This window comes from Osmerus eperlanus, chromosome 9, assembly GCF_963692335.1.
Source record: "Osmerus eperlanus chromosome 9, fOsmEpe2.1, whole genome shotgun sequence".
Lineage (NCBI taxonomy): Eukaryota > Metazoa > Chordata > Actinopteri > Osmeriformes > Osmeridae > Osmerus > Osmerus eperlanus.
Window position 1 is genome coordinate 15,615,473 of NC_085026.1, and position 14,772 is coordinate 15,630,244.

Below are 14,772 nucleotides of genomic sequence, written 5' to 3' on the forward strand. Positions count from 1 at the left end.
TTGGGGGAGAGCTGAGAGGGAGGGGGGGGGGAGGTCGAGAGGAGGGAAGGAGGGGTGGAGGGGCGGAGGGGTGGAGGGGTCAGGTGCACAGCAGGAGGTGTCCCCGTCCGGAGCTGTGAACACAGTGAGTGTCTGCGTGTCACACACACACAGCTCAGTACCGCAGGCTGAGCTAAATCCTCTCACCGGAGGCCTGAGCACAGACCCCGGCCCACAGACCCTGGCCCACAGACCTTGGCCCACAGACCCCGGCCGACAGACCCTTGGCCCACAGACCTTGGCCCACAGACCTTGGCCCACAGACCCCGGCCGACAGACCTGGCGCGGTGTTGAAGGTTGTCCTGATGGCTTGATTGGTTCTGTCACGCTTCCCTGGTGGGTTGCTGAGGCATTTATTTTATTTATCTCAGGTGTGGGGCTGGCGAAAGCGCTGCGTGGAGCTGTTTGTGTTTGCTCCCGGGCCTTCCCAGACAGACAGAGAGATCCTCCAAGCCGCCAAACAGACCTCTGCAGTGTTTGCTCTGGAGGCAGGCCCCTCCCCCAGACCACGGGATTGTTTGAGGGTCTTTAGCAGCAACGACAGAAGAGATTTAGCAGTGAAAGTTGGCAAACAAATCGCCTGAAAAACCTTTTTTTCACAGTGTGCTTAGCGTGCTCTTCCTCCTGTTTTAAACGCTGTGCGATGGAGTTGATGATAGTGTGGATCTTTAGATTACCAGGTTGTGTGTGTGTGTGAGAGAGTGTGTGTGTGTGGGGGGGGGGGGGGAAGAAGGTGTGACTCTTGCATGCAGACCATGTGAGGTTTAAAGAGCGGAGCCAAATTTGTGGTTTTGCAATCAAAACCTTCCCGCTCCCTCAGGCGGCTGTGAGAGGTCATGAAGGCTGTTACATCACTTCAGCCAAAACCACATGATTCCTACATGTCTTCCTTCATGTGTGTGTGTGTGTGTGTGTGTGTGTGTGAGTGTGTGTGTGTGTGTAAGTAAGTAAATGTGTGTGTATAGCACCCCCTAACATGTTTCTCTGTGCAGGACTATAGGATTGGGCCTTCAGAACGAGAGTTTTAACTACCAGCGCTACAGTAACTACATCATGGACTCTTGGGCCTACATGGAGAGCGACCAGAGCAGGCCCAAGCCCAGGATGAACACTGAGGACGACCTGACCGCCGTCACCATGCTCCACGACCAGTGCAAGGTTGGCATCTTTACTGTGTCCGGGGTCTCTACCCATCTTGTGCGTTCCTCGCGCCAGAGCCGTCGCTGAACTCTTGTTCAGTTCAACCGCTTCACACCGCCCCAACAAACACCTAACATTCCAAAGGCGGCTGGGTTTTCGTTTGTTGGTGTTTGTTGTGGCGGTGTGAACCAGAGTAACACTTGACTGCTGTGTCATCGTCTGTTTGTGGTCCGTGCGACATCGTGAGTAACGTGAGTGTGTATTCTGTTTCCTGCAGAGTCAGAGGGAACTGAAAATGACTGCATGCAGTCGAGGCAGCAACGTGTACAAGCCCAACGAGAGGTAAGACACATCCTTGAAGTAGGGCTCCCTGTTAGCCACACTGGTGTGTGTGGATGTCTGGTGTCAAGGAGGGATGGACATGAAGTATTTTCTGGGTGGTTTGCCCCCCACTGACCCCCTGTCTTGGTGAGGATAGTGCAGGTAGGGATTCTAGAGGGCAGATGAAGCAGCCAGGGTAATCCTCATGTCAAACAGAGCCAGAGGGATTGTGGGTCGGTACACCGCACAGCTCGTTATCCATACCACCCAAGAAGACCTTCCTTTCTTCTCTCCTCCTATTTCCTCTCCTCTCCTTTCTACCCTCCTCTCCTCTCCTCTTCTTTTCTCTCCTCTCCTCTCTTCTCCTCTCCTCTCCTCTCCTCTCCTCTCCTCTTGTCTCCTTTCCTCTCCTCTGTCTTTGTCTGGGTGAGAGATGGCCCTTCTCTCCCCCTCAACCCTTCAGCTCTCTAGAGAAACTCAAACACACAATCTGGGATTAGGAGACAAACAGTTCCCACCCAGGCCCCACACCCGCCTCCCTCCCTGTCAGTTCACTTTCAGTAGCTCTCAGTGTGTGTGTGTGTGTGTGTGTGTGTGTGTGTGTGTGTGCGTGTGTGTGTGTGTGTGTGTGCCCGTAAGTGTGTGTGCGTGAGTGTGTGTGTCTGTGTGTGTGTGTGGGTGCTGGTGTGCTAGTGTACAGGCTACTGTTTATGAACAAGAGAAGGAGTGGGCTGACAATCACAGCTTTTGGCTTCTATTTGTCAGTCAGCAGTTGTGTTTGCAAGGCGCGGCGTCGGAGATGGTGTTATATTTGGACCTCTTACTAATCTCCCCCTCCCTCCCTCCCTTCCCCTATCTCCCCCCCCCCCCTCTACCTTCCTCGACTCTCTGTAGCTCCTCCCCCGATCTGATTTCTCTGGACACGCCCGCCAACATCATGAAGCTCCTGTCGGAGAACGTTTCCAGCTACGGCCACCAGGAGCCAATGTGCCACGCCCCCAAGCCTGGCTCCGCCCTCCCCCCCTCCTCAGAGAGCTACACCACCCTCACGGCCAGCGCCGGGGGCGCCGCCGCGGTGGACAGCTACGACAAGCTGGTCATCAGCAACATCTTTGACTCTCTGCTGCAGAAGTGGCCGGGGGAGACAGCCTTCTCCGACACGGCGGTCCAGGTGAGAGCAGAGGCCTGGGATGAGGAGGGGTGGTGCGGTAACAGGGCTCGGCGGTTTCTCTGTATTTCCCGTCAGTCTTGCTGATGTTCATCTCTCTCTCCTCTCATCCTTTCAGATTCCCTACAGCACACACTTCTCCCTCAGGACAGTCCAATCTACTCAGACACCTACTCTCACTCAACCTCCAGAGAGGTACAGGTATGTAAGCCCTAGAAACCATCCACACACCCATCTGCTTATCGACCTAACTGATGGAACTAAAATGAAATACCACTTCAGTTTAAGTCTAATGCCTGTGGTGTTTTTCCAGCCAGGAGTTCCAGTTCACTCTGGGAGCTGCCCAGGCCTCACAGCACAAGTCTTCCCAGCTGCCCATGGTGTACCTGAACAAGGGCCAGTTCTACTCCATCACCCTCCAGGGAGTGGAGAGCTCCACAGCCTGGTGGTCAGCAAAGTCAAGGTGAGTCCATCGCACGTTGATGACCTCACTCTCCAGATGCTGTATTCTTGGCTGGCTGGATGAGCGTGTGGAAGGGTCAACGCTGAAAATAATCTGTTGTTGTTTGTACACAAAAAACAACCTACACAAGTGTTCCTAATCTGTGGCATTCTTCTATCTTTCTCTTTCCCTCCCTTCACCCACACCGCTCTCTCTATCTCTCTCTCTCCCTCTAATCTCTCTCTCTCTCTCTATCTCTCTCTCTCTATCTATCTCTCTCCCTCTCCCTCTCTCTCTCTCTCTCTCTCTCTCTCTCTCTCCTCTCTCTCTCTCTCTCTCTCTCTCTCTCTCTCTCTCTCTCTCTCTCTCTCTCTCTCATCTCTCTCTCTCTCTCTCTCTATCTCTCCCTCTATCTCTCTATCTCTATCTCTCTATCTCTATCTCTCTCTATCTCTCTCTCTACCTCTTTCTCTTTATCTCTCTCTATCTCTCTCTCTCTCTATCTCTCTATCTCTCTCTCTCCCTATCTCTCTCTCTATCTCTCTCTCTCTGTATATATCTCTCTCTCTCTCTATCTCTCTCTCCCTGTCTGTCTCTCCTTCAGACTGTGGTCATGGCCGTGTTTGAAAATGACAAGAGTCCAGAGGTGCAGCTGAAGTGTTGGAACCACTGGCACGCTCGCCAACCCACCGTCAAGCAGAGGGTCATTGACATAGGTATGTGCTGGTAGACACACACGCACGCACACACACACACAACACACACACACACACAGACAGACAGTAAGAGTGAGAGGAATGTTGGGAGGTAACTGGATATGCTCTCTCCCCGTGCAGCGGACTACAAAGAGGTGTTAAGCGGCATCAGCGGTGTGGAGGAGGTGGCGTTCAACGCTCTTTCCTTCGTCTGGAACCCCAACGAGGAGGCCAAGGTAGGCCGGACGCACACACACACACACACACACACACCAGACACAGACAGTAACATTCAACACACACACAAGTGGATTGAGCATCCAGGGTTGGATTAGGGGTTGGGGGTGGGGGTGGGGGGGGTGGGGTTGTAGACACGGAGGGCAGGACGAGGGGAGGAATCTGTGGCATGTCCCCCTGAGGCTGCTCTCACCACAGAGGGAGTTTTCAGCTACCTGCCCCGGGGGCAACAAGGCAGGGCTGGGTTGAACAGGTGGAGGAGGTGGAGGGAGAGCGGGAAGGAAGGAGATGAGGAGAAAGACACACTGTGTGTCATGCCTTGTAGAAGTAGGACTTTTTTCCAAAACAAGGTATGGCCCTCTTAGAACTGTAGACACACTTGGGCTGGTTTAGACGTCAGAGGTTAAAGAGCAGCCACACATCCGCTGTGCCCAGGAAGCGTTTGTTCGTCTTCAACACATCTCTCGCAAACATGAGAGAAACACACCTTTGGGCTCATGACCTCAGACACAGAGATATTTAGGAGTTGTTCAAGGTAAAATTCCATTGTACGTTATAAATGCACCATTGCAATTTAAAACCACTGTTGCACTTCGTCACCCGTGAAAAAGGACACACAAACAATAGCTGCTTATATTTAAGGACTCGTTCATTACAGGTTTAGACAGGCCGCCAGAAAACTGCCAAGAGGAGAAGGACTAAAGAATTCCAGTGTACCTGTACCTGTTACAAATGACAAACCAACATGAAACTCAAACTTGAACCTTGTCTTCCAGGTGTACGTTGGCCTGAACTCCCTCAGCACAGACTTCTCGTCCCAGAAAGGCGTGAAAGGTCTTCCTCTCAACCTGCAGATTGACACCTATGATTTCAGCTCTGGCTCCAACAAGCTCATCCACAGAGCGGCCTGCCAGGTGAAGATCTTCTGTGACAAGGTCAGTCCTGTGGAGTTCAGACGTTTCGACTGTGTTTCTGTCAGTCTGTGCTGCTGCCTGCTAGCCAGCATGTGTTCATGGAAAAAAACGATCATTCTGAGGAGAAGAGCTCATGGTTAGTGTGTGTTCTCTGAGGACAAGAGCTCATGGTTAGTGTGTGTTTGTTCTCCGCAGGGTGCTGAGAGGAAGATGAGAGATGAGGATAGGAAGAGGACCAAGAGGAGGGGAAAGAACGTGGCTGACACCAGCAACACGAGTGAGTGTCACACACACACACACACACACACACATACACACACATTCACACACACACACACTCACATATACTTACTCACCAGGTCCAGAGGCTAACCCCCACCCTGTCTCTCCCCAGGTTCTAAGTCCGTGGTGTCCAGCTCCATGGCCTCTGACACCACTCTCTTTAGGACCCTGCAGGACCATGTGACCAGCCTGTCCTCTTCATCCCGGAGATGCATCTCTCCAACCTCCAGCGCTGTGGCCTGGTATGTCTCCCTCCCTCCCTCTCTCCTCTCTCTCTCTCTCTCTCTCTCTCTCTCTCTCTCTCTCTCTCTCTCTCTCTCTCTCTCTCTCTCTCTCTCTCTCTCTCTCTCTCTCTCTCTCTCTCTCTCTCTCTCTCTCACTCTTTCTGTCTCTCTCTCTCTTTTTCACTTACTCTTTCCCTCTCTCACTCTTCCTAAATTTCCCCCGGGATCAATCAAGTATCTATCTATCATATCTCTCTCTTTGTTTTTCTCATTTCTCTCTCGCTCAATCTCTTTTTCTCTCTCTCTCTTTCTCTCCCCCTTTCTTTCTTCCTCCCTCTCTATCTTTATTTATCTCTCTCTCTCCCACTATATTTATTTAATACATATATTATGTATATTTCTCATTCTCTATCCATGTGTTTATGGGATTCTGGGAACAGTGGTTGCGTCATGGCACCTTCGCCCCCTCTCCCTCTAGCCTCGGGCTGTGGAAGAGGTTGTGGGAAAACTATTTTGTGGGAAAAGGGTTGGGATGAGGAGGGAGGGAGGTGGGAGGGAGGTGGGAGGGTGTTGCAGGGAAAGTGAAAAGAGGCACTCTCTCATAGCAGACCTCCTAATTGGTGGGCTGTTTGTCGAAACTCGATTCATGTACAGACTCCTCTCACTCTCTCTCACACACACTCACACACGCTGACCCCCCCCAGGTTTCTCCATGTTTCGCCGTGTTGTTGACACAAGGGAAGGTGGTGAAGGTGCTGTTCAGACATGTCTGTTTCCCACAGTCAGTGGTGTGTGTGTGTGTGTGTTTGACCACCAAGTTCATACAGAGTTCTTTTTACTGTCACTCCTATAATAGAGGAAAAGAGAAAAAAATGTTCAGGCTGGGAGGTGAAGAGATAATGACAGGAGTTATATCAGTTGTTTTTTAACGTGAAAATCCATTCAGGTGGTCATGGGAAATGTAGTTCTGTATGTGTGCCGGTGATAACATTCACACTTGTGACTGTAAGGATGTGGGAAGGAGATGTCTAGCAGTGTCTTTGTGCAAGAGCTGCAGCTTATCACTTTACTCATCTTTATTCTTCCTCCTCCTCTCTCTCTCTCTCTCCAGGCACCCCCATCAACCCTGGAAGAAGTTGAAAGGTAAACATCTTCTTGTTATCCCTACTTGAGTGTACTCTATAGAGAGCTTCATTCTTTATGAGGAAGTTACTTGGCAGCGGCCTGTTCTAAGGTACATGACGGCATGAGTGGGGTTCAGGGCTGACTGGTTTGTTGATGTGATTCCAGGAGCTCTCTGAAGAGACGGTATCCAGACAAGGAGCATAGCCTCTCTCCTCCCGCCAAACAGATCAAAGCCAAGGACACGCAGAGAGGTGAGACCAGAGAACACACGTCCGAGCCGCGCATCACCTCAACACACACAGAAACGTTACATTTCGCATGAAAACGGCTGCTTCAATTTCCTGTGTGCTTTCCTTACATGGCTGGACTCTGACTTAACATTGCATGACTCTCTGTGGTCGCAGTGCTCCTGTACGTGAGATCGGAGGCCGAGGAAGTTTTTGATGCTCTGATGCTGAACACCCCCACCCTCATAGGGCCTGCGAGAAGCTTGTAAGTAAAACACACACACACAAACAGCACACACACAAACAGCACGGCATGGCCCGCTCTTTAAACAGATATCATCCCTCCAGCTCTGTTCACATGTCAGTTAGTTTGAGATCTCGTTTTAACTCTCCTCTTTCACTTCCTTTCTTCTTCCTCAGATTTCAGAGAAAGTACGGCATGCAGAAGGACACCATCGAAAAATCTACAAAAAATGCAACGAGGGTAAGTCTCTTAGACCATAACGGCATTTCATGGACCCTAACGTAAACATTATGCATTGTTTAAAGCAGAAAGTAGCTGGCTTTCGCGGCGAAGTTGAAAGTAGGGAGTACGTACAGTCCCAGCACATGAATTTTAAGTGGATCAGAATAGGCACATCCATCTTCTAGATTCTTCCCTAGAATCTAAGAGGGTTTCCGTGTAAGGAAGTCAGAGTTGGCCGAACCGGCCAGGTGAGTCCTGGTCTCTGCCTGCTGGAATGTGGTAATTGTAGCTCCTCCTAGAGACACAGGGAACAGGGAGGAGGACTGAAAGATTTCAAAACTCTCTGGGATGACTCACCCAGTGATTGTCTCTCTTGTTTATGTTTCCCTAATCTGATCATCTGGCCAGCACAAGGAAGTGGTGTGGTGGTGTTAGTGGGGCGCGGAGATAGTCTGATAGACTCTTTGTCTGTAATCGTTTTGGCTATTGGCCATCCATGACTACTGTTTTGTCTCCAAGCTTTGAAAAAAAGGGTGTTTTTAAAATGTCTTTGTGCTCACATAGCTTTACATTATATATGTTTGTATGTTGTTCCACTGTGAAGGTGAATGCGGTGAGTGGGTAGTGTTCGTTCAATCCCAGGATGCTTTGCTCCCCTGTCCTCACACCCTCACACATTCTCCCTCAGCTCTACTCTGCTCTATCCTGCTCTGATTTTCTCTATTCTACTCTACTCTTCTCCACTCTGATCCGCTCTACACCGCTCACTCTGCTCTCTTCACTTCTGCTCTAATTCTGCTATACTCTATTCTACTCTGCTCTTCTCCGCTCGGCTCCGCTCTTCTGTGTTCTGTTCTGCTCAGGTACGTCTGTAGGGAAAGGCCTGAGCTAACAGGTTCAGTTACATTCCCATCCCTCGACTCCTGTCTTCAATCAGGGGCTGGTCAGGCTTTTAGGCGGGTAGCGTGAGCTGGCAGTTATTTTACTCATTATCAACACAGCCGTAAAGACAGGGTTAGGGTTGGCCCAGGGGGAAGGGGGATGGACTGACTGTCTGGAGAGATGTGTGATTACAACCTGCCTCTCTCTCTCTCTCTTTCTCTCTCTCTCTCTCTCTCCTCTCTCTCTCTCTCTCTCTCTCATCTCTCTCTCTCTCTCTCTCTCTCTCTCTCTCTCTCTCCATCCTCTCTCTCTCTCTATCTCTCTCTCTCTCTCCCTCCCTCCCTCCCTCTCTTTTGTTCTCCGTGTGGGAGCCACCTCTAAATTCTAGATGTGAGATGGCATCCAAACCCCGTAACATTTGCGTAACCCATACAACCTAATTCTGAAACGTAAACGTATTATTTACGTTCATCAATTTTTTTCGAGTCAGCGCACAAGAAGTGTTCAGCAACCTAATCCTGTGTCTCTGTTTGTCTCTTCTGTCAGGATTTTCGTGAACATGGACGACAACATCATCGCGCACTACAGCAACCAGTCTACCTTTCTGATTGAGATGTCGGACTCCCACGGCGTCCTCCAGATCACCTCATGGAGCTATGAAGACCCCTCCATCACCTCTCAGCAAGAACCCTGACCCACTGGCACGAACTTCTGGACAATCCCAATTGCAGATTTTAACGCTCTTAAAAAGCACTGCCCAATTGGACAATGCAATTGCATTGCAATAGAGACATTACAGACCAGGGTGCAAGCTCAGAGGCCAGTGGGATCAATAGTTATAAATGGGCCAACAGCCAGTGTGTCAACCAGAACACTGATGTCAGTCATTCTTTGTAAATACCACAGGCTGGAACACATCAGTTCAGTATTCAGTTTTAGCTAAATATTTTATATATAACGTGAGAGCAATTAAGATGAAGATGATGTAAATATTTAATGTAAATATTAATTAACATGACCTTGCTGTTTGTTTGCCTGTAAACTTACAATGCCCATTTATCCATCAAATTGCTATGATATTATTTCAATTGCCAGGAAGCATAAACATCCGGCATTTTGCCAGCTCTTTCAAAGTAGGTTAGGTTGCTAGTAACGCACCTATATTTCTACAGAACTCATGGTGCCTGAAAAAGCATGCTAGTCTGACACAGTTTGTCTTTTAGATAGCATGGTATTATTTCTGATCCCTTTTTTATATATTTCTGTAACAATACACTGCTGAAGCTACCTGTCTGTTAGTTTCACAGTCGGCCTGCCCAGAGCTTGCTTGTAGAACCAATGTCACACATTTCCCTGTCAGCGAGAATTATCTTCACCATAGCTGAGGGTTTCACCTAGCAGAGGCTAACCCTTATCAGAGGGCAACACACATTTCCTGGATCTGTTGTGGAACCACACAATTTACCCATAAGCCACTGTGTCTGAACACAGCTCCCTCTCCCCCATTTCTCAGATGAGTTTTTGTGAAAGATTTTGGATATTTTATTGTTGTTTTTTTTTTCAATCATTGACCATTTTGCAACATTTCAAGGCTTTATGTATAATCGTATATTTAATGTTTTTACTTTGCCATTCTTTTGTATTACCCATTTCTATTTTTTCCCCTAAAGAAAATAAAGGACGATGGATCAGGGATGTGTTTGTCTCTGTCTGTGTGGTGTTAGATGCTTCCAAACACTGTTGTTTCTGCTGCTCCTCTGCACCTAGACACAGAAAGACAGATGGGCACACTAATATAGGTCATTTTCAGCATTACATCAGCAATAAAAGTATGTGTGTGTAGTTACAGCTGATGACTCCCTTAAACACATCGCATCAGATATTTGGTTTCATCCATATAATTTGGTAATCATATGGATATTATCTATCTGTGTGTGTGTGTGTGTGTGTGTGTGTGTGCGTGTGTGTGCATGTGTGGCGATGTACTCACCTCTCCCACATCCTTGATGTTTTGTTTCCGAACACGAGCAAGCAGCATCCCCATCTGTGCAGAGCCTCTGTGTAGGCTGCACACGCCTGTGAAGTGTTGGTTTCTCTGGGCAGGAAACAAAGGGAGGGAGGGAGGAGGGATTGAGGGACAAGAGAGTGAGAGGTGGTCTGGCAGAGAGATGGAGAAGGAGGGAGAGAAAGAGAGGAAGAGAGGAGGGGGACAGTCAGAGAGAAGGAGGGAGGGAGTCTGGGAGAAGAAGAGGGGGAGGGGGAGAGTCAGAGAGAGGGAGGGAGGGAGTCTGGGAGAAGAAGAGGGGGAGGGGGAGAGTCAGAGAGAGGGAGAAGGATTGAGGGAGAGGGAGGGGAGAGGGATCCAGTCAGAGAAAAGGAGGGAGAGAGTAGGGAGTAAAAAGGAAGGAGGAAAGGCAGAGAAAGCAACACAATCGCAAGAGGGAGAGAGAGACAACGAGTGAGAGACAGAGAGGGGGGAAAGGGACGGTGGAAGCAGAGCATCTCTCCAACAGCAAGAGGGAATCATGTGAGCTCTGCTGATAACGACACAGAGAAGAGGAGGAGAAGAGAGGTCCTGCTGATAACGACACAGAGAAGAGGAGGAGAAGAGAGGTCTGCTGTATAACGACACAGAGAAGAGGAGGAGAAGAGAGGTCTGCTGTACTTCTGCACTGCCTCACCTGAACGGTATGTGGGACAGGCACACTTTGCTGTATGGAGATGGTGGAGATGTCACGTGTGTGTGTGTGTGTGTGTGTGTGTGTCTGTCTGTCTTTGTGCGAGTGGATGTGTGTGAAGACCATCTTTAAGACAACTTTATGTCTCAGGGATGCAGATTTCGTTCTGTCTGGATCCTGATCCTCGTCTTCAGACGCGGTCGTCCTCTCCCCTGGAGGACTCCAGCTGTGCTGGTGTTTCACCAGACTGGGTTCTCTCTCAGTCAGGACACAGGTGTGTGGATGTGTGGACTTGAAGACATGCCTGATGTTTAAATGATTCATAATCTGTCTGACTTGGAGGATGCCTGGCCAGGCTGCCCTATCCCACCAGTGGCAGTGCCAGCAGGACCAAAGCATGGTGGTGACTGGGTAACGTGGTTCTGAAAGACAGCTCTTTGATCAATCTGCTTTCTCAATCAAGTAGAGGGAAGTCAAATTCCATAGTTACAAACATTATAAACTCAGGAGGCTTTGCAGGGTTTTTAAACCAGCTTTAAGTTTTGACTAAAGACACACAGTGTGCCACCACCAATGATTGCCTTATACGTGTTGCATTTTTCATCCTGATTTTCTCACATTGATGGACTGGTGTGTATTTGCTGCTCCCAGAGTTATTCTCTTCAAAATGAAGAGAATAAACAAAAAGAAAAGAAACAAAAAAAGATGGATGGAACACTGCCTGACGGGTGAATAAAGACCATACAAGTCAATGAAGTGTCACTATGGCAACTGGCAGTATATCATGAGGTCAGTTCCCAGAGAGAGAGAGAGGAGAGCGAGAGAGAGAGAGAGAGGGAGAGAGAGAGAGAGAGAAGAGAGAGAGAGAGAGAGAGAGAGAGAGGGAGGAGGAGGGAGAGAGGGAGAGAGATGAGAAGAGAGAGAGAGAGGGAGACAGAGAGAGAGAGAGAGAGAGAGAGAGAGAGAGACAGAGAGAGAGAGAGAGGAGAGAGAGAGAGAGAGAGAGAGAGAGAGAGAGAGAGAGAGAGAGAGAGAGAGAGAGAGGGGGGGGGGGGGGGGGATCGAGGGAGGAAGCCTACGAGTGCGTTATGCAGGTGTCACTTCTCAGACTCGTCCTGGAACACCTGACAATCATCACACCTCCACAGGATGTGAGGTTGGCAGTCTGTTTATCCTCTGAACGGTTCCTATGAAGGTTACAGAACTGGACATACAATACGTAATTGAATTGAGCCTATAGCAAGTCTCCATGGGCTATAGGCTCAATTCAATTACGTATTGTCATGTCCTCTAATTCTATGTCTGGAGCAGCATGACGTCTGCGCCCACAGGGGGCAGTGCAGGTCAGCATCCAAACAGAATGTGTAAAACTGGGGGGGGGGGGGGAGGGTTAGGGGGGCGTGTGCGTCAGATTCATCAGCCTGTCACATCGCTGTTCCCCAGTGTCCTCTCTGCTGTCCCTGGATAGACAGAGTCACTCAGCATTCAGACGGCAGAGCAACACACTCCCACAGCCTGCTCTGAATCCTTCCTGAAGGTCAGAACTCCTTCTATGTCCTTATAAAACAGAACACACATACACACGCACACAGGCTTGATATATCAATATTTCTTTGCGAGACGTTTAATAAATAAAGGGTACAGGGACAAACACTGGTCGTGAGACTGGCCTGGTTCCCGTATCTTAGCAACAGAGAGGCATCGCTCTTCTCCTGGCTCAGCTGCTTCTAACTGAAGATCCAGACCTCTCTCTCTTGTTCCCTCTCTCTGTCTGTCTGTCTCTTCCTCTCTCTCTCTCTCTCTCTCTCTCTCTCTCTCTCTTTCTCTAGCTATCTATCTATCTACCTTCGTCTCTACTTCTAACCTCTATCTGTTCTCCTTTCAGTAGCTCTCCTTTTCACATCAATGTATGTCCTTATATAGATGTGTTCTTTCTCTTTCTCTTAGTGTAGTAGTTTGGCGATCTCTGACAAGCAGTGCCTATTGTATTGTGACTCCACTGGCAAGCTATCACACTGGAGAGAGACCGCAGGACAGTTCACAGCATTTGCGTCACTTCTCTGCGGTGAATCGAATCCACACGTTTCCCAGGATGCACACCCCAGTTTCCATGGTGATGGGCATCGTGTTCGCCCCTCTGGGATTGGTCCTCGTCTTCACCGCCGCCATCACTCCCCAGTGGAGGGAGGGGCACACCCGCCTGGGGGTGGCCGGCCCGGGGGCGGGGTCGAGGGTGGGGTCGGGGGTCAGGGGGTCGGCGGGCTCGGCGGAGGCGCTGCTCCTCCTTCGCTCGGACGGCCTGTGGGAGAGCTGCCTGCAGGTGGCCGAGTCGGAGCTGAAGCAGTGCTGGCCGGTGGCGGGGTCCTACGAGAGGGACCCGCGGGTCAGGCTGGCCCAGGGCCTGGTGCTCAGCTCCCTGTTCATGTGCGGCGCGGGCATCGTGCTGGCCAGCGTCGGCGTGCGCTGCTGGACCGACATCCCTCTGAGGAGCGTGGCAGCGGCCGGCGGCCTGCTGGTGGCCCTGGCGGGCCTGCTCAGTCTGACGGCCCTGGGCGTCTACACCCACAGCCTGGGGCTTCTGGGGCAGGAGGAGAGGGGGCACGGGGGGGTCAGGCTGCCCCCTCTACACCTGCATCCCGGGGGCTCGCTTTATTTTGGCTGGCTGGGGGCGTGCGTTCAGGTGCTGGGGGGGAGAGCGACCAGAGTGTCCTTCCTGCCCCCGCTGCCTCACCTGCCTCTGCTGCCTCACCTGCCCCCGCCCATGCCCACACAGCGTCAACAAGCAGGGCCAGGAGGTGTACGAGATCAGCTGTTAGAGCCGGAGGAGACTGCTGGGAGGACGACAACCGTTCAGAGAAAACGGAAGATTCTGTGTCGTTGAGAATGACCGTGTAGATGTTCTCCCTGTGAGTATAGAGTGAAGTTACCAGATGTGTGACTGGAGGCGAGGTGCCCGGGAGACCGTGAAGGATCGATCCCAAAGGACGAAGATCTCGGTGGGGAGGACTTCCCTCTGTGCGACCGATGGGTGTGACTCAAAGCCAGTTTTCAGAGGACGAGAGTAGGATACAGGAGCTCTTCAGCTTATTTAATAGAGTGCAAACATACGTGATTCTGACATGCAGGAGCAGCAACCAAACCCCATCCTTCTACAGCTGGCCTTGGAGCACTGAGCTGAGGTTCCTGTGTGGTTGGTGTTAGCTAGAGGACGTGAGTGCTTCATGGTTTAGGGAGAAGGGCATGGAGTGATAGAGGTGCAACATTTTTAGTCAATGAAGCTAGTTAATGAAGTAGCTGTGATGAGATTGTTAACTTCGGAGATAAACTTAAATCCATGTTGCCTTTAACTGTGAAATCTATTAGAACCATCTGCCTACTTGTATTGAGAATTGTATAGAGATTGTTTGTTATAATTATATTTTATGAAACCATCCTACTAATTATAACTGTGATGATGTCATAGATATTTGTACGGTCCTGTAGGTCCTGTTTGACAGATTATTGCTACAGGAAGACACTGTTTATTCTCAATGTTTAAATCAAAAGTTGTCACAATGATGTACTTCTGTGATTCTAGGCTTAAGAAGATCTTAAACTTCACAGACGAAAAAATAAAAATGATTTCTATAACCATTTTATGGTGTGTTGTTTGAAGCAGACTTCCTTAACAGCATGCCCAGTGTCTAAACCCGTATTGACTGGTGTCCAGATAGACTGGTATCTGTTTCCTCAATCTAGATCTGTTTTAATCTTGTATTGGTGTCACTCACCAAAACATTGTCCCTGTGTGGGTGTGTAAAAAAACAGGGCTGGATATTTGTAGAAAGATCAAAACACAGCCCCAGAGTGCCCCCAAGGTTTCTGGCTCAATTCCCCGGCCGTGCAAAATGACGTTGTGTCATTGAGCAAGGCACTTCACCCTACTTGCCTTG

General features: G+C 49.8%; 2 protein-coding genes across 3 annotated transcripts; both read left to right on the forward strand.

The window, feature by feature from the left end:
• Positions 1-785: 785 nt before the first annotated feature.
• grhl3 (grainyhead-like transcription factor 3) lies at positions 786-9,855 on the forward strand. Its single transcript, XM_062469562.1, is given in 18 exon segments — positions 786-796; positions 1,032-1,197; positions 1,457-1,521; positions 2,395-2,671; positions 2,787-2,869; positions 2,982-3,135; positions 3,715-3,826; positions 3,947-4,041; positions 4,819-4,977; positions 5,152-5,233; positions 5,351-5,419; positions 5,422-5,480; positions 6,574-6,605; positions 6,753-6,838; positions 6,992-7,083; positions 7,242-7,269; positions 7,272-7,302; positions 8,709-9,855. Coding segments are annotated over 18 exon segments (1,749 nt in total). The 3' UTR covers positions 8,857-9,855.
• Positions 9,856-10,519: 664 nt separating this feature from the next.
• On the forward strand, positions 10,520-14,462 carry cldn23l (claudin 23-like). 2 transcript variants are annotated; one of them, XM_062469537.1, is made up of 3 exons: positions 10,520-10,734; positions 10,817-10,850; positions 12,788-14,462. In XM_062469537.1, exon 3 carries the CDS (start codon positions 12,933-12,935, stop codon positions 13,719-13,721), a length of 789 nt encoding a protein of 262 aa, XP_062325521.1. In that variant the 5' UTR covers positions 10,520-10,734; positions 10,817-10,850; positions 12,788-12,932; the 3' UTR covers positions 13,722-14,462. The 2 variants fall into 2 exon arrangements, with proteins under 2 accessions (XP_062325521.1, XP_062325522.1); XM_062469538.1 differs by having other exon boundaries at positions 12,793-14,462.
• The last annotated feature ends 310 nt before the right edge of the window (positions 14,463-14,772 follow it).

Coding starts and splice junctions, on each gene's coding strand:
- cldn23l (XM_062469537.1), top strand. CDS start 12,933: ATGCACACCCCAGTTTCCATGGTGATGGGCATCGTGTTCGCCCCTCTG.